Source organism: Ictidomys tridecemlineatus, chromosome 5 (assembly GCF_052094955.1).
Source record: "Ictidomys tridecemlineatus isolate mIctTri1 chromosome 5, mIctTri1.hap1, whole genome shotgun sequence".
In the NCBI taxonomy this organism is placed as follows: domain Eukaryota; kingdom Metazoa; phylum Chordata; class Mammalia; order Rodentia; family Sciuridae; genus Ictidomys; species Ictidomys tridecemlineatus.
The window spans coordinates 38,588,813-38,610,883 of NC_135481.1; the positions used below are offsets into that span (position 1 = coordinate 38,588,813).

The 22,071-nt window shown below is 48.0% G+C and overlaps 2 protein-coding genes across 2 annotated transcripts in view; both read left to right on the plus strand.

Annotated features, from left to right (window-relative positions):
• Nucleotides 1-10,621, plus strand: part of Rpap1 (RNA polymerase II associated protein 1) — a 21,846-nt gene extending 11,225 nt beyond the window's left edge. The window contains exons 7-17 of the mRNA XM_078049021.1: nucleotides 657-865; nucleotides 1,479-1,637; nucleotides 1,790-1,988; nucleotides 2,553-2,662; nucleotides 2,932-3,127; nucleotides 3,306-3,458; nucleotides 3,671-3,813; nucleotides 4,411-5,167; nucleotides 9,666-9,842; nucleotides 9,991-10,050; nucleotides 10,155-10,621. Coding sequence (XP_077905147.1) covers nucleotides 657-865; nucleotides 1,479-1,637; nucleotides 1,790-1,988; nucleotides 2,553-2,662; nucleotides 2,932-3,127; nucleotides 3,306-3,458; nucleotides 3,671-3,813; nucleotides 4,411-5,167; nucleotides 9,666-9,842; nucleotides 9,991-10,050; nucleotides 10,155-10,304 — 2,313 coding nt within the window. The 3' untranslated portion in view covers nucleotides 10,305-10,621. The remainder of the gene's footprint in view (nucleotides 1-656; nucleotides 866-1,478; nucleotides 1,638-1,789; nucleotides 1,989-2,552; nucleotides 2,663-2,931; nucleotides 3,128-3,305; nucleotides 3,459-3,670; nucleotides 3,814-4,410; nucleotides 5,168-9,665; nucleotides 9,843-9,990; nucleotides 10,051-10,154) is intronic.
• A 2,245-nt stretch (nucleotides 10,622-12,866) lies between these two features.
• Ltk (leukocyte receptor tyrosine kinase) lies at nucleotides 12,867-22,019 on the plus strand. Its single transcript, XM_005316909.4, has 20 exons — nucleotides 12,867-13,106; nucleotides 13,652-13,795; nucleotides 13,886-14,057; nucleotides 14,487-14,637; nucleotides 14,805-14,954; nucleotides 15,195-15,351; nucleotides 15,430-15,612; nucleotides 17,079-17,177; nucleotides 17,792-17,944; nucleotides 18,364-18,459; nucleotides 18,735-18,930; nucleotides 19,655-19,745; nucleotides 19,876-19,940; nucleotides 20,123-20,252; nucleotides 20,347-20,444; nucleotides 20,587-20,679; nucleotides 20,776-20,877; nucleotides 21,003-21,137; nucleotides 21,212-21,302; nucleotides 21,421-22,019. The coding sequence occupies exons 1-20, from the start codon at nucleotides 13,064-13,066 to the stop codon at nucleotides 21,688-21,690; spliced, it is 2,619 nt and encodes an 872-aa protein (XP_005316966.2). The 5' UTR covers nucleotides 12,867-13,063; the 3' UTR covers nucleotides 21,691-22,019.
• Nucleotides 22,020-22,071: the final 52 nt, after the last annotated feature.

The following is a 22,071-nucleotide window of genomic DNA, read 5'->3' on the forward strand; positions in this document are numbered from 1 at the left end:
GAGCCTAGTATATCCTGTAGGCTTTCCCTGGTTTCATGATGTGGAGAGGTTCTCCTTGCTGTAGACCCAGATCAGAAAAGCCACATACAAACGAGACACTCATCATCTATAGCCAAGTAGCCTAAAAAAGTACCCAGCAAGTTCTTACTAAAAAGAAGGTCTAGTTGGGCATGGTTGCACATGCTTATAATCCCAGCTACTCATGAGGCTATGGAATAAAGATCTCAAGTTCAAGATCATTTCAGGCCATGTAGCAAGACCCTGTCTCAAATAAAATAAAAAGGTCTGGATAGAGGGAGGTGGCTAGGGATATAGCTCAATTAAGAGAGTGCTTGCCTAGCATGCACAAGGCCTGGATTCAATCCCTAGTTACCCCCCCCCCCACACACACACACACAAACACACACACAGAAAAAAAAAAAAAATTAAGGCCTAGGATGTAGCTCAGTGGTAGAGCATTTGCCTAGCATATACAAGGCCCTGGGTTCAATTCCCAGCACAATTAAAAAAGAAAGAAAGAAAGAAAGATTGGGAAGAAGACAAGGTAGTTTCATCCCTGCTCAGAGCTGTGGCCCTGTGGCATGTAGATAGACCTGGAACCAGGGCAGGGCTGAGTTGAGCCAATCTCTATAGTGAGAAAACCTGACACTGGTTAGAATTGTAAGTTCCAGCTAGCCCTGATTACCAGACTTTCTGCCTACCTGCAGTTGAACAGCTTTGATCTCCGGAGCCACCTGTGTCGCTTCATAGCTGAGGCTCCCCAAGAACTCCCCTTACCCCCAGAAGAAGCCGAGACACTGTGCACTGAGGCTTTTCGTCTGTGGGCTGTGGCTGCCTCCTATGGCCATGGCAGTGAGCTTTACAGGTGAGGAGAGGCAGGGTGTAAACTCCCTTGTAGGTGTAGACTCCTCCACTTCTGTACTAACCTGGTGCTTCTGCTTTGCCCAAGATCCTAACCTTGGAGTGGGGCTAGGAATGAAGAACAAGGAATTAGCCAGTTTGGAGGTGCATGCTTATAATTCCAGTAGCAAGGAAGACTGAGGCAGGAGAATCACACATTTGAGGCCAGCTTCAGCAATTTAGTGAGGCCCTAAGCAACTTAGTGCGACCTGATCTCAAAAAATAAAAAGGGCTGAGGATTGGGCTCACTGGTTAAGTACCTGAGGTTCAATCCTCAGTATCAAAAGAAAAAAAAAAAGAGGAAGAAGAGATTCTTCTGGTGATAAAAACTCCTGGGTCAACACCTGCTGAGGAAGAGAGGGACAAACATGAGTTAACTAAGTTTTACACAAAAGCATTGTTATCTTGATGAAGTCAGATAGAAGTTCCCTTTCGTTGGGGCATCCTTGAATAACCTGGGGTCTTCTGTATCCCAGTTCTCTTTCAGCAGATGGCAGATCCCTGACCTGGGTTGTACATTGTGTCCTGCATCTTCATCCCACTTCATATATCAGAACTTAGTACTTGTTCTTCCCTAGGGAACTGTATCCAGTGCTCATGCGAGCCTTGCAGGCTGTGCCCATGGAACTCAGCAACCACCCACTTCAGCGACTGTCCATGCAGCGGATAGCCTCCTTGCTTACTCTCCTCACCCAGCTGACCCTGGCAGCTAGCAACACCTGTAATGAATCCACCAGGTAGGCCATAACCTGAGCCTGCCAGTAGGAACATTCTACTGACAACCCCCAGACAGGAGGGAATGCTCCTCCAAGTGGAGAGAACGGTTAGATCTTAAGAGGGGAGTGGGATAGCAAAATCCTCACTGTGGCCCCTTTTGTCACTCTTACAGTGACCCTGGTGTCTACCTCTCTGCACCTACTTCCTCAGTCACTTGGACACAGGTATCTGGACTCCAGCCTCTGGTGGAGTCATGTCTAAAACAGGCCTTGAAGCTGCTTCCCAGACCTGAAATGTGGAGTGCCCTGGGCCCAGTGCCCACTGCCTGTCTGCTTTTTCTGAATGCCTACTACCAGACCTGGAGCCAGCAGGTGAGTGCTGCCTGCCTGCCACCATGTCCGGACACCTGCATCTATTTGCCTTTCACCTACTTGTTCTTCACTTTTTGTCACCACTCAGTTCATCTCTCTGTTTCTGCCTCCCCATTTCCAATTTTTCCTACTCCATCTTGTTTTCTTTTATTTCTTTCTTTGTGTATGTGTGTGTGTCTGTGTTTGGTGCTGGGTATTGAACCCATGGCCCAACACCTACTAGGCAAGTTCTCTACCCCAGTCCTACCCTCCACCTTTTAACTCCTGCCTTACCTCCTCTTCCCACTTCCATATCTCACAGAACTTTGAAGGAGTTATATAGGTGGGGATTAGAGACCCCTGAACAGCAGCATAGCTTTCCTACAGCTTTATGCTGACTTCATGTGCCCCTAGATTTGGGTTCCTGAGCAACCTTGGGACCTTCCCTCCCTCAGAGGGTCAAACTGCAGAATCCTACAGACTGATTCTCTGAAGCTCTTGGAATTGTGGGATTGATCTGAGTCCACAGGAATTGGGAGAATGGTTGTCTTGGACCATTAGCTCAATGAGCTCTTTGTTCTGCAGCCAAGCTTGTGCCCAGAGGACTGGCTTCAGGACATGGAGCGCCTTTTGGAGGAGCTGTTGTTGCCTCTGCTAAGTCAGCCCCCTCTGAGCCGCCTGTGGGATTCCCTCAGGTATGTTCTGTGTGAATGTAGCTATGAGGAGGCAGGGGAGGAAGCTGTTTCTCTCCTTGTGGAACTCTTGGGTTCAGCTCCCCTGGTCCATCCCAGGGTACAGATCCTCAGAGACCTCAGGGAAATTCCTGCTAGGAATCCCTATCAGGCAGCAGCTGTGGGGGGCTTTGAGTGTGGACACCTGTCTGCATAGCCAAACCCCTGATGGCCTTTTCTAGTCTGGTACACATCAGGCCAGAGCCCTGTCAATTTCTCCATTGTGTCTACAGGCACTACTCCCCTCTTTGTAACCTGCTGTCTTGCACTCCGGCCCCTGAAGCTCTCTCCAGTCTCGTGTCACTACGCTGCACAGGAGGTTGTCCGCCTGTCAGTCTGGCTGGGTCAGCCTCACCCTTCCCATTCCTCACTGCTCTCCTCTCTCTATTCAACACCCTGGCCCAGATCCATAAGGGCATATGTGGCCAGGTAAGCTCCAAGTGCCTGGTTAGGAGCCAGGCAGGGGTCAAGATGTCAGAAATCAGAAAGAAAGGTGTATGTGAGGGTGGGGGGGTACCTGTGCAAAGGGAGGCCTTTCTGCCAGTACCCATTTCTCTGAGTGGCTGGAAGTCCATTTCTAGATCTGAACAAACTTGTTTTTTCTCAGCTGGCTGCTGTATTGGCTGCCCCAGGACTCCAGAACTACTTCCTCCAGTGCGTGGCTCCTGGGACTGCCCCACACCTCACACCATTCTCTGCATGGGCCTTGCGCCATGAGTACCACCTGCAGTACCTGGTGCTCTCCCTGGCCCAAAAAGTGGTAGGTCTCCTTGTTTGTAGGTTCTGCCCTGTTACCTACCCATGCTTCTCTAGCACTTGTGCTGCTTCTGCCAGACCATGTGGCTCCTACTTTATTCCATTTATTCTGGATCTGTATCCTCTATCTTGCTTATGTCCTCTCCCTCACTCTTCTCTGCTTTGATCCCTCCTCTATCTTCGCCACACTGAATGACACTGCCTTTCTTTCCGCAGGCAGCATTCCAGCCAGTGCTGACCACCAATACTGCCCTTCTTCATGCTATGGCCTTGGCCCTGCTGAGCCGGCTGCTGCCCGGAAGTGAATACCTTGCTCAGGAGCTGCTGCTAAGCTGTGTGTTCCGCCTGGAGTTCCTCCCGTAAGTCCAGGGTTGGGGGCATCAACTCAACTCTTTTAGATGCTGCAATTCAACTCTTTTAAATGCTGCAGTAATAGTTAATAAAGCAGCCTGAATTGGAAGCCATGAGACCTAGGTTTGATTCTCTTTTATTTATGGATTATACTTAACTTGTCTGAGCTACTGTTTCTTCATTAGTAAAGAAAGATGAGGTTACTACCCCAGAATATGATTGTGAGACTTCATTGCAACTGTATGGCTAAAAATGGCATATAAACCAACTGTGTGCATATAATAGTTAATGAGTGTGAGCTCTAACTGGACTCCCTTAGGTATTTAACTGTATTTTTAGTATTTTACCTATGATATAGAAAGAGTCTATTATTATCCCTATTTTACTGTAAGGGAACAAGCACAGTTTATGTGAATGTGCACCTCAGCAGCTGGCTCCAGCATCTATTCTCTTAATTGCTACACAACATTGTGTGGGAGGTTATCCAAGGAGCAGAGAGGAGTGGGATTGGATTTAGAATCCTCTGGGAAGTCCTAAAGAGCTGGCACAGCCTTCTGGGTACTGTGGTTCTAACCCTTGTTTTTGGCTTTTGGGTCCTGTTATAGAGAATATGCATCCGGGGGTCCAGAGGCAGCTGACTTCTCCGATCGACTCTCCTTAGGGAGCAGTGGGGACCATCAGTGTGGGCGAGGAGCTCTTCTGGTTCAGGCCTGCCAGGACCTCCCCAGCATCCGCAGCTGCTACCTGACCCACTGCTTACCAGCCCGAGCCAGCCTTCTGGCCTCCCAGGCTTTGCACCGAGGGGTCCTACAGCAAGTCTCAACTCTGCTGCTACCTGTACCTAAGGAGACTCTGCTGCCTACCGACTGGCCCTTCCTGCCATTGATTCAGCTCTATCACCAAGCTTCTGACACTCCCTCAGGAGTCCCTCCTGTGGACACCCTGGGCACAGCCATGCGGGTCCTGCAGTGGGTGCTGGTTCTAGAGAGCTGGCGCCCTGAGGCCCTCTGGACTGTGCCTCCTGCTGCCCGCCTGGCACGGCTCATGTGTGTGTTCCTGGTGGACAGTGAGCTATTCCGAGAGATCCCAGTACAGCGTCTAGTTGCAGCCCTCCTAGCCCGGCTCTGTCAGCCTCAAGTCCTACCAAGCCTCAACCTGGACTGTCCACTGCCTGGCCTGACTTCTTTTCCTGACCTATATGCCAGCTTCTTGGAGCATTTTGAAGCTGTCTCTTTTGGGGATCACCTCTTTGGAGCTCTGGTCCTCCTTCCCCTGCAACGTCGATTCAGTGTCACCTTGCGCCTTGCTCTCTTTGGAGAGCACGTGGGAGCCTTAAGAGCTCTGGGCCTGCCTCTGAATCAGGTACTTTCTCAGCCCAGCAGGGCCTGCCAAAGGCACACCACAGTGGGCCCTGGGGGAGTCCTGAGCAGTGGGAGCTTTCATGGTCCTCAGGTTTGTTATAACTCTGTGGGCTTAAGCAAATTAGAAGAATCCACAAAAAGGGTTTAACAAGGCATCTGGCATATAATTGTATTCATTCTTTTATTTATTTATTTGTTTGTTTGTTTATTGTGGTGCTGGGGACTGAATCTAGGGCCTTATGCATGCGAGGCAAACACTCTACCGACTAAGCTAAATCCCTAGCCCCAATATTCATTATTATTAACAAAGCATGGTTTTTATATATATATAATATATATATAAAAATACCTTTATTTTATTTGTTTTTTTATTTTTATGTGGTGCTGAGGATTGAACCCAGCACTTCGCATATGCTAGGTAAGTGCTCTACTGCTGAGCCAGAACTCCAGCCCCAAGAGCATAGCTTCTGTCTCATAGGGTACTATGATTTAGATAAAAAGAAATTTGGTAAAAGCCCATAGTTCTGAATTATCCAGATTCCTAGGTATTAAGTAAGGATTCAGAGAAGGGAAAGATCAGAGGCGATTTCTCATAGGAGAAGTCTTTGAAGGTTAGATAGAATTTGAGTTGTTGAAAAACTTGGACAGGATGTTCCTGGTGGAATAACATAACTAAAAATCCAGAGGCAGAACCTAGCCCAGGCCTCTAATCCTAACAACTCAGGAGGCTGAGGCAGTAGGATCACAAACTCAAGGTCAGCCTGAGCAACTTAGCAATAACCTGTCTCAAAATAAAAAATAAAAAAGGACTGAGAATACAACTTAGTGGAAAAGCACCCCTAGGTTCAATCTCAGTATCACAAAACAAAAAAGGCAGGAAAGTATGACAGGGCGCAGGGAGGGAGGAGAGATTTCTTTGGGGAACGTGTTAGAAACAAGGCTAAGAAACAGAGTCCTGGAGGGCCTCAAACCTCAGATTAAGGAGTTAAACTTACAAATTATAGTTACTAATTAGATCTCTTTTTTAAGATTTGGTTTTTAGGGCTGGAGTTGTAGGTCAGTGGTAGAGTGTTTGCTTCACACATGTGAGGCACTGGGTTTGATCCTCAGCACCACATAGAAAGAAGGAAGGAAGGAAGGGAGGGAGGGAGGGAGGGAGGGTATTGTGTCCATCTACAGCTAAAAATATTTTTTTAAATATTTTATTTTTATTTTTATTATATCTTATTATGATAAAATTAAAAGATAAGTATTTTAATTTTACCTCCCAGCTACTTGAAAGGTTAAGGAGGAGGATTGCAATTGAATTACTATTTCAGACTAGTATCACCAACTCAGTGAGAATCCATCTCAAAATAAAAAACTAAAAGGGCTGAGAGCAAAGGATGTACCTCAATAGTAGTATGCTCTTGGGTTTAATCCCCAGTACCAAAGGTTTTATATACAAAACATTGTATATAATACATTTTTTTATATAAAAGGAACTAAAGAAATATAAATAAAATTATTTTTAAGAGTTAGCACATTTTAGTCATCCATAATCGCATTACCCAGTGGTAACCTTTTTTTTTTTTTTTTTTTTTAAAGAGAGAGAGAGAATTTTTTTTTTTTTTTTTTTTTTTTTTTTAAAGAGAGAGTGAGAGAGGAGAGGGAGAGAGGGAGAGAGAGAGAGAGAGAGATTTTTAATGTTTTATTGTTTAGTTCTCAGCGGACACAACATCTTTGTTGGTATGTGGTGCTGAGGATCGAACCCGGGCCGCACGCATGCCAGGCGAGCGCGCTACCGCTTGAGCCACATCCCCAGCCCGAGAGAGAGAATTTTAATATTTATTTTTTAGTTTTCGGCGGACACAGCATCTTTGTTTGTATGTGGTGCTGAGGATCGAACTCGGGCTGCACACATGCCAGGCGAGCGCGCTACCGCTAGAGCCACATCCCAAGCCCAACCTTTTTTTTTTTTTAAATGTTGATAGACCTTTATTTTCTTTCTTTCTTTCTTTCTTTCTTTCTTTCTTTCTTTCTTTCTTTCTTTCTTTCTTTCTCTCTCTCTCTCTCTCTCTCTCTCTCTCTCTCTCTCTCTCTCTCTCTCTTTCTTTCTTTCTTTCTTTCTTTCGCTGACAATTGAACCCAGTGCCTCACACATACCAGGTAAATACACTACTCCTGAGCCCCAGCCTCCAGTGGTAACCATTTTTTTAAAATCTTTTTCTAGGGCTGGGGATGTGGCTCAAGCGGTAGCGCGCTCGCCTAGCATGCGTGTGGCCCGGGTTCGATTCTCAGCACCACATACCAACAAAGATGTTGTGTCCGCCGAGAACTAAGAAAAAATAAATAAATGTTAAAAAAAAAATTTTTTTTAAATAAATAAATAAATAAAATAAAATCTTTTTCTAGTTCTTTTTCTATGCATATATATTTTTATAAAAGTAGTATCACTGTATAATGAACTCTTTTTTTTTTTTGTACTGGGGATTGAAGTTAGGGGCACTCGATCTTTAGAGACAGGGTCTTACTGAGTTGCTTAGCACCTTGCCATTGCTGAGGCTGGCTTTGAACTCGTGATCCTCCTGCCTCAGTCTCCCAAGCTACTGGGATTATAGGCATACACCACCACGCTTGGCTTGTATAATGAACTTTTCAATTAACATTACCGTGATAACTCAGGAGGCTGAGGCAGAAGGATCACAAGTTCAAAACCAAACTCAGTGAGACCCTCTCTCTCTCTCTTTTTTTTTTTTTTAAGATCTTTTATCTTTTTTTTTTAAAATATATTTATTTTTATGTGGTTCTGAGGATCGAACCCAGTGCCTCATATATGGGAGGCAAGCACTCTACTGCTGAGCCAAAACCCTAGCCCTGAGACCCTGTCTCTCTTTTTTTTTTTTTTTTTTAATTTCTCGGTGGACACAACATCTTTGTTGGTATGTGGTGCTGAGGATCGAACCCGGGTCGCACGCATGCCAGGCGAGCGCGCTACCGCTTGAGCCACATCCCCAGCCCAGACCCTGTCTCTTAATAAAATACAAAATAGGACTGGGGATTTGGCTCAGTGGTCTAGTGCCCCTGAGTTCAATCCCTGGTATCAAAAAAAAAAAAAAAAAAAAAAAAAGATAAGCATTTCTTACATCACATAAGAAATAAACATTTAATTTTTTTTTCAGTGCTGGGGATCAAACCCAGGGCCTTTCGTGCATGTTAGAAGTGCTCTACCACTAAGTTACATCCTTTACCCAAACTTAAAACTTTAAAAATATCATGTAAATATCATATTCACTGCTTGATTATATTACCAACCATCAAAATTCATGTTCTCTGGGGCAGGGGATGTGGCTCAAGTGGTAGCGCGCTCACCTGGCATGCGTGGCCCTGGTTCGATCCTCAACACCACATACAGACAAAGATGTTGTGTCTGCCGAAAACTAAAAAAATAAATATTAAAATTCTCTCTCTCTCTCTCTCTACTCTCTCACTCTCTCTTTAAAAAAAAAAAAAATCATGTTCTCTGAGGCAGACATGATGGTATACAACTTGGGAGGCAGAGGCAGGAGGATTGCAAATTCAAAGCCAATCTCATTAATTTAGCAAGCCCTAAGAAACTTAGCAAGACCCTGTCTCAAAATAAAAAATAAAACAGTCTGGGGGTGTTGGGGTTGTAGCCCAAAGGTAGAGTGCTTGCCTAGCATGTGTGAGACACTGGGTTCAATCTTTAGCAACCCATAAAAATAAAATAAAGGTATTGTGTCCACCCACAACTAAAAAATAAAATGTTTAATTAAAAAAAAAAAAAAAAACAGGCTGGGGATTGGCTCAGTGGTAAGCACCAGTACCAAAACAAACAAGTTCATGTTGTCTGGATACAATTTTCTTTCTAAAACGTTGTTATTAATTCCACACAGAAATTATTATATAGCTGAGTGTGGTGGCACATTCCTATAATCCCAGTAGCTAGGGAGGCTGAGACAGAAGGATTGCAAGTTCAAAGCCAGCCTCACCAATTTAGCAAAGCCCTAGGCAACTTTATGAGACCCTGTCTCAAAATCAAAAGGGCTGGGAATGTGGCTCAGTGGTTAAGTGCCCCTGGATTCAATCCCTGGTACAAAAAAAAAAAAAAGGAGAGAGAAATGATTACTTAGATAAAGTTTGTGTACAATGCTACTTATACATGGTTCCTTAAAATAACAAAAAATCTGAAAAAATCTACATGCCTGTGAGGAAGTTAACACAAAGTAGGCCCTGGGTTTTATCCTACCACCCCCAAAATTAAAAAAAAGTTTTACGTTCATTAAATAATATGTGCTAGGCAGTAGAAATTCACAACTACTTCTCAGTTGCTGCTCTGCTCTTTAGTCTTTAACCTTCATGTGCTAGAGAAAGATGAATCCAGGACCTTATCTCTACCCTCATGATTGTGTTTGCATGTACCCACCAAACATCTACCATGTTGTTTCGTGATGCACATTCCCGTCCTTCTCCTCAGCACATTGTTTCCCCTGTCACAGTTGCCAGTTTCCCTGGAGTGCTATACGGGCCCTCCCGAAGACAACCTGGCCCTCCTTCAGCTCTACTTCAGGACTCTTGTTACTGGTGCACTCCGTCCACATTGGTGTCCTGTACTCTATGCTGTAGCTGTGGCTCATGTCAATAGCTTCATCTTCTCCCAGGACCCAAAGAGCTCAGTAAGTTACATCCCTATCTTCAGAGGGAGGAAGGGAGCTAGCAATTGAGCTGCCTCTAGACCAGCTATAGAGGAGATGAGGGTCAAGCAAGGCCAGCGGTGAGTTCCGGCCTTTGGCTTGGTGCCACCTCTCCCTATTGTGTTTCTAGGATGAAGTGAAAGCTGTCCAAAGAAGTATGCTGCAGAGAACTTGGCTGCTAGCAGATGAGGTAGGATTGGGACCATTAGAAGGGTGGGAGATGAGAGGGTTTTATGGACAGAGACCACAACAGGATTTCACTTCACACTTCATAATGTTTCTTCTCTCCTCCAGTGTCTCCGGCAGCACCTCCTGCATTATAAGCTTCCCAGTTCCAGCCTCCCAGAGGGCTTTGAGCTCTATTCCCAGTTGCCCCCTCTGCGGCAGCAGCACCTCCAGAGAATGGCCTCAGGTGTACTACAAAATGGAGTATCAGAGACCTAGGACAGTTGCTACAGATGGAAAGATGGATACATTCTCCAGGGGCTTACCAGTGGACACCTGGTTGGACAGAAAAGCATCATTTCCTAGAGGAAGCAAGACACAAAGGAGCAGAAAGCTTCCTGTCCTGAGAGCATGTTGTTTGAGCTTTTTTTGAACAGATGGTCCTTACCATTACATCCTGGTACCTGGAGCACAGGATCTGGGGCTTCTGAGGGCCTGTGCTGCAAGTGAAGGGTGACCCCTCCCTTTTGAGATAAAACATTCTACATACATCTCACCTACTATGTTGTGCATTGAAATAAATTCTTTTTTAGGTCCTGGCTGATTTGGACTGATCTTAATCATGTTAGTTCAGAGTTGGTATCAAAGGGTGTTATTCCAAAGAGAGGTGAGGAAAGAATCGAAAGTGGGAGGCTAGGAGGGTCACAATTTCAAGGCTAGTCTGGGCAATTTAGTGAGATCCTGTCTCAAAGTAAACAATTAAAAGTTTTGGGGATGCAGCTCAGTAGTAAATCACCATCGAGTTCAATCCCCAGTCCAAAAAGGAAAAAAAAAAAATCATGAGTGGGAGGTGAGAACAGTCCACAACTGGGGACGGCAAGAATGTGTGTCTTAGTTCCTGGGTAGAGCAAGCCCAGAGCAATGCTTTTGGGAATGAGGGTATTTCTTGAACACTCCCAGCAATCTACTAGGAGTATAGGTATCCTTAATGTGATAAGCATAAGTCTCTGTATCATCCTGTTTCCATCAACTGCTGCTTTACCACTTAGCTTACTGAGCCACATCCCCATTCTTTCTTTCTTTTTTCTTTTCTTGAGACAGGGTTAGCTCAGGAACTTGCTAAATTTCTGAAGCTGACATTGAACAGGAGGTCATCCTGCCTCAGGCTCCTGAGTTGCTGGGATCACAGGTGTGTGCCACAATGCCCAGCCAATAGGTTTTTTTTAAGCAGCCATTGTATCTGCATATAGCAATGGTTTTCAAGCCTGAGTGATAAAAATCACCTAGGGGGGTGGATTAAAACAGATTGTTGCCAGGCATAGTGGTGCAGCCTATAATACTGGCTACCTGGGGATGGTGAGGCAGGAGGAAGATTGCAAGTTTGAAGTCAGCCTCAGCAACTTAGCTAGACCCTATTCCAAAATAAAGAAGGGCTGGGGATGTAGCTCAGTGGTAAAGCACCCTGGGTTCAATCCCCAGTACTACAAATAAGTAAATAAATATTTCTGGACTCTACTGCCAGAGTTTTAGACTTCAGTAGGTCTAGGATGGGGCCAAGTATATGCATTTCTAGCAAATTCCCAAGTCATACTGATGCTACTGTCCTGGACCAACCACAGTTCAAGAATCTGGTTTTACAGGGATCTTGTGAAGTAAATTCTCTTATCTCATAGTGGGATATCTACAGAGTTAACTGGGACATAGAGCCCAGAGTTTTTATAAAAATCATTTTGTGGCTATAACTAGTACTACTTACTCAGATTTTACCAAGTAGCTAAACTGCTTTTTAGGTGTTTTATATTAAACAGAGGTCTCAGTCGTTTAAGTTGCATTTTGAGCAACAGATTGAGGACTCAGTACACACAACCACCTGAAGGCTGAAGCTGAGTGGCCCTCCCACCTGTACAGGTACCTTGTTTACAGAGCAGTTTCTTCATATGACTTTCCAGATGGTGGGGATACCATCTCAGAGCAGTTGTGGCCTGTGCTGTCTTGCCCATTGATTAATGTTGTAATACTAGTGCTCAGGTTTTAGGACATCCTGTCTAGTCTTTACCCCCTCACAGTACAAAGATATGCACAGAGTTAAAGGGCAATAGAATTGTATTTTGAGGGTATCAGGGTGGTTCAGCTTTGCAGTCACTAAGGCACTGAAAGTTAAGTAAAGACAAGTAATGATGCCTCCTTACTTGATGCAGTTCCCCCACTCTCCCTGGTACTGGGGAATTGAACCCACAGGTGCCCTATCACTGGGCTAATATGGTCTCCAACTTGGCAATTCTCCCGTGTCAGCCTCCTGAGTTGCTGGGATTATAGGCCTGTACCACAAGCCCAGCCTTATTTGGGCAGTTTATTGTATTGTATCCTATTGTACTGGGGATTGAATCTACGGGGCTTTATCACTGAGCTACACTTTCAGCCCTTTTTATTTTTTATTTTAAGATGGGATCTGGATAAATTGCTTAGGGTGTGGCTAAATTGCTGAGGCTGGCTTTGAACTTGTTACTCTCCTGCCTCAGCCTCCTAAATTGCTTGGATTACAAACATGCACCATCATGCCCAGTCGGGGCAATTTAAAGAGAAAGAGTACTTCCCATGCGGTATACACACCACCACCATCATCACCATGGCAGCACAGTCCCCATTGCTCCTATCCCTAGAAACCTAGAAGCCCCTACTGAGTGCTTGGGTTGTGGCTAGCTACCTTTTAGGCTGTTGTCTCAAAAGGGTGGGCATGGGGGCATTTCCTCCCCTATCTCAAAACCACCACAAGCCCCTGGGGCAGCCAGACGCATACTCTATGATCTGGAGACAGCCCCAGGGTGGGGGTTCCACAAGGCTCTTCCCGGAAGCACGGAGACCTAACTGCCCACACGTCCCGCCCTTTCCTCCTTTCACATTCTGGGGTCTAAAGTAGGCGTGGCCACAGACAATAGGTCCCCGGGGTGTCTCTCCAACCGCTGGACACTACCCTATGCTGCCTGCTGTGGTGGCAAGTTCTGAGCTTTCAACATCAGCTGGGGTGGACTGAACTTGCTATGGGCTGCTCCGGCCCTCTGCTGCTGTGGCTCGGAGCTGCGGGTAAGTGCTGTCTGGCGGTAAAGGAACGAGCTCACAAGAGGCACCTTCCTAGACTTGGGGACAGCGTTCGCGACAGACCAGGGCGTAGTGGTTCTTACCGAGGCTTTGGACCTTTCGCGGCTGAAGCTCTCCACGTTTGTGGAGTGCAGGCGGAGAAGCGCCAGACGCTCCCAAATCCTAGGATCCTATCGCGCATCTTGGGAACCAGGAATAAGCCCTGGTGTGTTAGCACTGCCTGGGAGTAGGGCCTCTAATCTAAGTAAAGAAAAGCGGGGAGGGCTGCAGAACCGGGCTTAGTTATTCAGGGGGAAGGACTCTTGAGGGGAGAACCTGGTAGTGGTCATCAGCGCGCAACACGCGAGGCTTTGGCGACCGAGTTGGGTTATTGCCGGCTTCCAGGCTTCAGTGTGCACTGGCTGGGCAGTGTTTAGGGGTGTGGCCGCGAAGAGCCGCAGAGGGGTTATTGTCTCTCTTTAATCCCCAGCCCTGCCGGATTAATATCCTACGCCCTTTCCCAACCCCTCTGTTTCCCTGCCACATTTCAGGCGCCATTCTCTGCTGCAGCGCCGGGTCCCAGGCGCCTTTTCTTCCATCCTCGCCCTTGCCGCGACCAATTCCAAGCCCCTGGGACTCGAAGGTGGCCGCCCCGCCTAACAGATTAGAGCCAGATTCCCCCACAAATTCTCCAGGTGAGCTCCGCGGGTTCTTCCATTCAATAATCTCAGACCCCTAGGCCTGGCCAGGGGCTCAACAACCCTTTCCTTACTCCCTGCTCCCAGGCATCGAAGGTCCTTGGCTGTTCTCCACCTGCGGGGCCAGCGGCCGATGGGGCCCCACACAAACACAATGTGATTGGGCATACGAGGGGACCAGCGTGATGGTGACCGTGGGGGCCGAAGGGCCTCTGAAAGGAGTGCAGCTGTGGCGGGCGCCAGGCACCGGCCAGTATCTGTAAGTGTTGGGGATGGGTAGAGGTGGTGGTGACCTGCTAGTCTGGGGTTTTACAGTAATAGAAAAAAAAGGCCACGTGCCCATACATCACATTGCATTTTAGAGTATTCTGCTGCAATAACTAACTTGGCGACCTTGACTGTATCTCCTTCCAATGGACCACGGGAAGAGTAGCCATAGTCACTGAATTAGCATGTACTTTGGAGCCTAGTATGGCCGAGATGATTGCCCCTAGTCAGCAGCGGCGCCAACTGGGGCTTGAGCCTCCTGCCATCTCCATTAAAATATATTCAAAAATCTAACGTTTTGGTGTGCGAACCTAGTCTTCCCATCCCTTCAGAGTCTACTACAGTTTCTAAGTTCCTTGGATAAGAAATTTTGGAGATCTCCCGGACCAAAGGCCAGGGACTCAGCGCCCTCTTCCCTCAGGATCTCAGCCTACGGAGCCGCAGGCGGCAAGGGCGCCAAGAACCACCTGTCGCGGGCGCATGGCGTCTTCGTCTCAGGGATCTTCTCCCTAGGTCGTGGGGAGCAGCTGTATATCCTAGTGGGGCAGCAGGGAGAGGACGCCTGTCCAGGAGTAAGTGGATCCAGAAGGAAAAAGGTGGTTCGAGTGTCTAGGTCAGGGGGTGGGTGTCATGGGGGTGGCCATCCGGGCGGCCATCGGGGCATTCCTTCCTCGGTGCTCAGACACCTCAGCGATCTGAGGGTCCCAGGTCAGGCTGATTTTGCCCCCGGCTCTCGCAGGGTAGCCCGGAGAGCCAACTCGTCTGTCTTGGAGAGTCTCAGTCCACTGAAGAGCACACGGCGGCGGCCGATGAAACCGAAAGAGTCCGGGGGTCGCAGCACTGGGCGGGAGGTGGTGGGGGTGGAGGGGGCGCCACCTACGTCTTCCGGGTACGTGCCATGGCCGGTGCTGGCCACGCTTGCCCTTCAGCCCAGCGTTGAGGTCCCTGTCCTCCTACCCGGGGCTCACACGCACGAGCTCTACTTCATCCCTCGAGGTCCCTTTATACCTGGGCGCAGCAGGAAGCCCATGCTCTCCTCTGGCCCTGGAGCGGGAGCTCTCGCCCGGCCCGGAGTCCTTCCTCGACGGCAGGGAAGGCGCCCTCTCTAAACGCGCTGCTGGCCCCATAGCTACGCGCCGGCGAGCTGGAGCCGCTGCTGGTGGCTGCTGGAGGCGGCGGTCGGGCCTACCTGAGGCGGCAGGACCGAGCCCGGACTCAGGCCGCCCCAGAGAAACTGGAAAACCGGTCGGCGGCGCCAGGGAGCGGCGGGAGAGGAGGGGCGGCAGGTGAGGGCGCGGGACCACCTCGGGCAGGGGGACTACTCCTCACCCCCCACTGCCAATCATCCTGCTGTCGCTCTGTAGGTGGAGGGGGCGGCTGGACGTCACAGGCCCGCTCTCCGCAGTTTGGCCGCTCACTGAAGGAAGGGGCAGAGGGCGGCCAGGGATGTGCCGAGGCCAGGGCTACACTCGGCTGGGCCGCAGTCGGCGGCTTCGGGGGCGGTGGCGGAGCCTGCACTGCTGGTGGAGGAGGCGGTGGCTACCGGGGTAGGTGCATCCTTGTGGAGGGCCTCTATGCTGGGAACAGGCTTTTTAGGATAGGTGGGAAAGGCTCCTAGCTTAATTGTGCCAGACCAGAGCAGGAGCTCTTAGAAAAGGAGGTCAAATCAATTGCAAATCATACATGCCACAGGTCTCCCCTAGAATTGCAGTTTAATCCAGGACCTTTTCCATCACAAGTCCTCTCCTTGTGCTGAAGCAGTCTGTGGAATTTAGAACTCACTGAGAGCAAGCTGAGCCAGGAGGCGGAAAGACAGGAATAGTTTTTTTTGTTTGTTTATTTGTTTTTGTTTTGGTGCCAAGGATTCAACCCAGGGATGCTTAACCACTAAGCCACATCCCCAGCCCTTTTATTTTATTTTATTTTGAAACAGGGTCTTGCTAAATGGCTTAGAGCCATTTAGAGCCATTTAGTTGCCAGGCTGGCTCTGAACTTGCATTCCTCTGCCTCAGCCTCCTTAGCAGCTGGGGTTACAGGTCTGCACCACCCCACCCAGCAGAAATAGTTTAAGGTGAAAATTTTATGTGATTCCCTGAACCAATGGCCTCAGCACCAATAAAGTTGTTGGAAATGCAAATTATAAGGGTTGGAGTGGGGAGATGGGGTCAAAGGATATAAAACTTCAGTTAAGAAGAATAAATTCAAGATCTACTGCAGAACATGTGACTACAGTTAATAGCAATGTATTCTACAATATGGCTAAGAGAGTAGTCAGGTACTAGTGGTGCTGGCCTGTAATCCCAGGGATTCAGGAGGCTGTAGCAAGAGAATTCCAAGTTCCAGGCTAGACTTAGCAAGTTTAAGTGGCAATTATTTCAAGACCCTGTCTCAAGAAATAAGATGTTCTGGGGATATAGCTTATCAGTAAAGTGCCTTTCGAGTTCTATCCCCAGTACTGCAAAAATAAATAAATAAAAATAAATAAGGGTTGGGGTTGTGGCTCAGTGGTGGAGTATTCTCCTAGCATGTGTGGGTTCAATCCTCAGTACCACATAAAAATAAATAAAACAAAGGTGTTGTGTCTACCTAAATCTAAGAAAAAAATTTTTAAATATTAATTTTTTTAGTTGTAGATGGACACAATACCCTTATTTTACTTATTTATTTTTATGTGGTGCCGAGGATGGAACCCAGGGCCTCTCATGTACTAGGCAATCGCTCTACTGCTGAGCCACAACCCCAGCCCCAAGAGAAAAAAAATTTTTTTAAATAAATAAGAGAATATATTTTAGGTGTTTTCCCACAAAAAGTAAGTCATGTAAGTAGTGCATATGTTGATTGGCTCAAATTAGCACCTGGATGGCAAGGCTACAGTGTAGGGGACAATGGGGTTTCCACCAGGAGGGAGATTCCAGCTTCCCTTCTATGAGGCAGCTGTGTGCTACTTCCTCCCCCCACCCTCACTCTACTCACTCTTTTTGTATTCAAACCTTCTATCACTCTTAATTTCTAGGGGGTGATGCCTCAGAGACTGACATCTTCTGGGCTGATGGGGAAGATGGGGTATCTTTCATACACCCCAGCAGTGAACTCTACCTGCAGCCTCTGGCAGGTATGGGCCCCCACCCCTCACCAGCTCTGTACTGTGAACGACATTGTTGTGGGCTATTGGTTGTGATACCAGTATGGACATTCTGGAATGCTTGTCAAGTATCCTCTTGCTATGAAATCTATTCAAATACCTGGGGAATCAAGGGTCCCAGAATTGGGAATATTCAGGCTTGACAGAAGTCCTCCGGGCTCCCCCTCTGCCCTGGGTACTTAATGCTACTCCTTGCTCTAAACTCCTGCGCTAGCCAGGTATGGTAGTGAACGCCTGTAACTCCAGTGACTCGGGAATCTGAGGCAGGATCACATATTTAAGGCCAACCTTAAATTCAGCAACATAATGAAGCCCTAAGCAACTTAAAGAGTTCCCTATCTTAAAATAAAGAAATAAAAAGGGCTGGGATGTGGCTCAGTAGTTAAGTGCCCCTGGGTTCAATCCCCAGTACCGATAGATAGATAGATAGATAGATAGATAGATAGATAGATAGATAGATAGATAGATAGATAGAATAAACTCCTGGGGGAGAATTAACCACATGGTTGGAAAAAGACCTATGCCCCCAAACTCCTTTCACAATCCTCATCTCCACCACATCATATCAGTTATTTTATTCATAGTCATAGAGAACCATGGAGAGGTGGAAATCCGAAGGCACCACAATTGCAGTCATTGTTCTTTGAAAGACTGCCAGTGGCAGGCTGAGCTTCATTTGACTGAATGCATGTGCCCAGAAGGCATGGAGCTAGCTGTGGATAACATCACTTGCAGAGGTATGTCTTGCCTTTTTTTTTTCCAGGTCTGAACTTCTGGGTTTCAGGCTGAGAGGAGCAGCAGGGCACTGGGAAAGATGATATAGATGCCTGATGAGTGCCAGGCACTGTGACAGATACTAGGCAGGGGATTGCAGATGGATCAGTGCTTGCTCTGCCTTCAAGAAGTGTGTAGGCCAGTGTGGGAGGTGAGATGGATATTTAGAAATAGATATATAGATATATATCTAAAAATGACAGTTGCAATGGGAGGTGTCAAGTGTTTTAGGGGTTCTCAAGAGGGAGAGTTTGCTTTTGTCTAGAATAATTGGGAATGTCATTGTGGAAAAGTTTACACTGAGCTGAGTTTTGAAGCATGGTTAAGACTTAAGGGTAGAGGGACATGGAACTTCCCGTTCAAGTTTTTTCTTTCTTTCTAGACCTGCCAACCCCCTCAAGCCCACTGGTTCTGATGGTGGCTGTAGTGGTGACCTTGATACTGAGCCTCCTTATGGTGTGTGGGGTCCTGATTTTGGGTACGGAGCATCTAATTGGTATGGCTGATCCAGTACTACCCCTTCTCCATTGAGCCGTGATGGGCTGTAATGGGTCCCAGGGTCATATGTGACTGACTTCAGAACCCCTTTTCCCCTCCAGCAGACTCCTCTGGTTTTCAAAGAGTAGAAACAGCTGGAGAGGCCTGGGGAAAACATCTACTTGAATGGGCAACTGGAAGGTGTCCTAGGCAGGGGGAGGCAGAGTAGGATTGATGGATAAGTACAGGGAATACCTGTGTTCTTCCTATTCTCAGTGAACCAGAAGAAGTGGCAGGGCCTATGGGGGTCCAGGCGGCCAGATCCTGAGCTTGAGCTGAGCAAGCTTCGAACCTCTGCCATCAGGACAGCCCCCAATCCCTATTACTGCCAGGTAGGGCTTGGTCTGACCCAGTCGTGGCCTCTGCCCCCAGGGCTCACCGAGGTTTCCCCAGCCAATGTCACTCTGCTCAGGTGAGTCCTCCACCACTTTCTGAAAACTGTTGTGCTCTGAATCCCCACCTCTGATTCTCTTCATCCTGTGGTAGATTATGGATCAATTATGGTGCATTTGAGCAATCAATTTACACCTCTTGTGTAGGGAGATGAAGGCCCATACAAGCTATAAAAGGAAAGAGGGCAGGATCAGCTCTCTGCCCCAATTCTGGAGTGATAAGGACCTTAGAATATGACTCTTCTGGAGCCCAAGGATTGCCACCCTTCCAGGGTGTTTGCAGCACCATAAGTGAAGGCCTCATCTCCTGGAGTCGGGGCACACACCTGTAATCCTAGCAACTTGGGAGGCTTAGGGAGGAGGATCACAAATTTGAGGCTAGCCTTAGCAACTTAGCAAGACCCTGTCTCAAGATTAATAATAATAATAATAATAATAATAATAAGGACCAGGGATGTAGCTCAGGGGTAAAGCACCCTGGGTTCAATCCCCAGTCAAAGGAAAAAAATAAAATAAAAGGCCTTATCACAGCCTTCCACCCCAACTCCCATTCCATTTGTCTGTTCTCTGCCTCAGCTCTGTGTGAGTTAGCACCACTCTTCTAGGGCTTGTGCTTGGAGACATCCATGATGCAGAGAGAGGTCAAATAGGGTCATCAGGGTACATAATGGGACAAAGCAGTTAACCCTCTGGGACCCTTCTCTGTGTCAGCTACCCACTCTCTTCCAACCTGTCTTCCTGCAGAGCCCTGGGCCACGGTGCCTTTGGGGAAGTGTATGAGGGATTGGTAATTGGCCTTCCTGGGGACTCCAGCCCCCTACAGGTGGCAATCAAGGTGAGGGGGTAGGGCTTCTGGTTGGTTGTAGGAGAACAGGGCACCACAGAAGGATGGACAATTGCTAGAGCTATGGTGAACTTCACTCATGGTTTCCAGAGGAACTCAGAACTTTGCTTTTCCTCCCCAGACTCTGCCAGATCTCTGTTCTCATCAGGATGAGTTGGATTTTCTCATGGAGGCGCTCATCATCAGGTACCCCTGGGGCTTGTGCATAGAGGTGGGAAAGCCCAGTTTCACCTGCAGAAATGGCCTCCCCTGCACTTTGGGGTTAAGAGGTAGCATATTTAGGAACACAGGGTCCTCTGCATTTGTGCAGAACTTAGAACATGTTTCTCTCCCTGCTGGTGATGGGGTATGTGCACTACTTGATTCAGTAAGTTCAGCCATCAGAACATCGTGCGCTGTGTGGGGCTCAGCCTCAGGGCTGTGCCTCGCCTCATTCTGCTGGAACTGATGTCTGGAGGGGACATGAAGAGTTTCCTGAGGCAGAGTCGTCCCAACCTGGTGAGACACTACTTCCAGCCCTCCAGCCCTCTCAAGACTCTGTTACATGTGTCCACAGACTTGCATGGACTGATGTGTCCTTTGCCTGATCCAGGGTCAGCCATCACCTCTGGCCATGCAGGACCTGCTGCAGCTGGCCCAGGACATAGCCCAGGGCTGCCACTACCTTGAGGAAAATCGCTTCATCCACAGGTTAGGAGCAATCCTGGCTCAGAGGACTCCCAGCCCAACTCATTCCCCAAGGAATAACTCTTGCACATAACTTTTAAGGAAATAGATCAGGAAGGGCCAGAGCTTCTCAATTCTGAAAGAGATCTTTTGCCCTATTCTACAGGGACATTGCCGCCAGGAACTGTCTGCTGAGCTGCACTGGGCCCAGTCGTGTTGCCAAGATTGGGGACTTTGGGATGGCAAGAGATATCTACCGGTGTGAAGCCTGGGGAAATGGGAAACTGCTACTCCAAGGGGGTTTAACAGCACCTTGAGGTATTTGAACAACTTTTCACTCTCCTCCCTCCTGTAGGGCCAATTATTATCGTAAGGCAGGGCAGGCCTTGCTCCCAGTCAAATGGATGCCCCCAGAGGCCCTTCTAGAGGGGATCTTCACGTCAAAGACAGACTCCTGGTGATAAGATATTCTCCCTTGCACTTTTCTACCCTGCTTTGAAACTAATCCTGTCCTTCGGTGGCTGCCTGGTTTGTGGGAAGGGTTGGTTGGACCTGATGGGCCTCACTTGTCTTACAATGCAGGTCTTTTGGGGTACTGCTCTGGGAGATCTTCTCACTGGGTTACATGCCCTACCCTGGGCATACCAACCAAGAGGTGCTGGACTTCATCATTGCAGGGAGCCGGATGGACCCTCCTCAGGGCTGTCCAGGACCTGTGTGAGTTTAGAGCGCTACCCAGGAAGGGAGGTCCCTAGAAACCATTGTGGCCACAAATTCCTGCCTTCCTCCAGGTACCGCATCATGACCCAGTGTTGGCAGCATCAACCTGAACTCCGCCCCAACTTTGCCAGCATCTTGGAGCGCCTTCAATACTGTACTCAGGTATGCCTCTTAATAACGCTTTTCCCCATAACCCCTCTGACCAGCTTGGCCTTATGAGTCAGGAAGAAAGCCCCAAAACTACTCTGTGGCCCACTGTTCCCCTACCTTCCCGTTACAGGACCCTGATGTGCTTAATTCACCACTGCCAATAGAACTGAAGCCCACTCTGGAGGATGAAGGGGCTTCTGACCTGGGGAACAGGTCCTTGGAGGGCCTAAGATCCCCACAACCCCAGGACCTGAGCCCAGAGAATTTGAAAAACTGGGGAAGGAGGCCTCTTGTCCCTCACCTGTCCTCTGGCCTCAAGCCCCTCAAATCCCGAGGTCTCCAACCTCAGAATCTTTGGAATCCCACCTATGGCTCTTGGGTCCCAAGGGACTCTGATTGAGGACTCAGGCACTGTTCTTAGCAACTGCTCCTCCCTGTACCCCTTTCCAGGCTTCTAGTGCCTTGTTAGTCCAGTAGCCTCTGTTCCCCTGCAGTCTGTGCTGTCTGGAGCTGTCTCAGGGCAGTCCTGGCAACATTGGACTTTTATGCTAGAAACCAGCCCCAGGCTCTTAGGGAAGGGCCTACCTACTCCCAGCCTTTGGTCTTTGGGACCAGAAGCCATTCTCTCACACCCCAGTTACGGTGGGGAGTGTGGATTACCCTCTCCCCACATCTTTTATCTCCAACCCCGTAGATATTTCTAATAAAAAATTCTTTTTATACCTTCCAGTGATCTGAGTGGACATGAAAGATTTTAGAACTGAGGAAAGGAGTCCAGAGG

Excerpts from the sequence above, each read along its gene's own strand:
- Ltk (XM_005316909.4), top strand. The coding sequence starts at position 13,064 with ATGGGCTGCTCCGGCCCTCTGCTGCTGTGGCTCGGAGCTGCGG. Across the intron at positions 18,931-19,654 it reads GCCAATGTCACTCTGCTCAG|AGCCCTGGGCCACGGTGCCT; the intron begins GTGAGTCCTCCA and ends GTCTTCCTGCAG. Across the intron at positions 21,138-21,211 it reads CAGGGCTGTCCAGGACCTGT|GTACCGCATCATGACCCAGT; the intron begins GTGAGTTTAGAG and ends GCCTTCCTCCAG.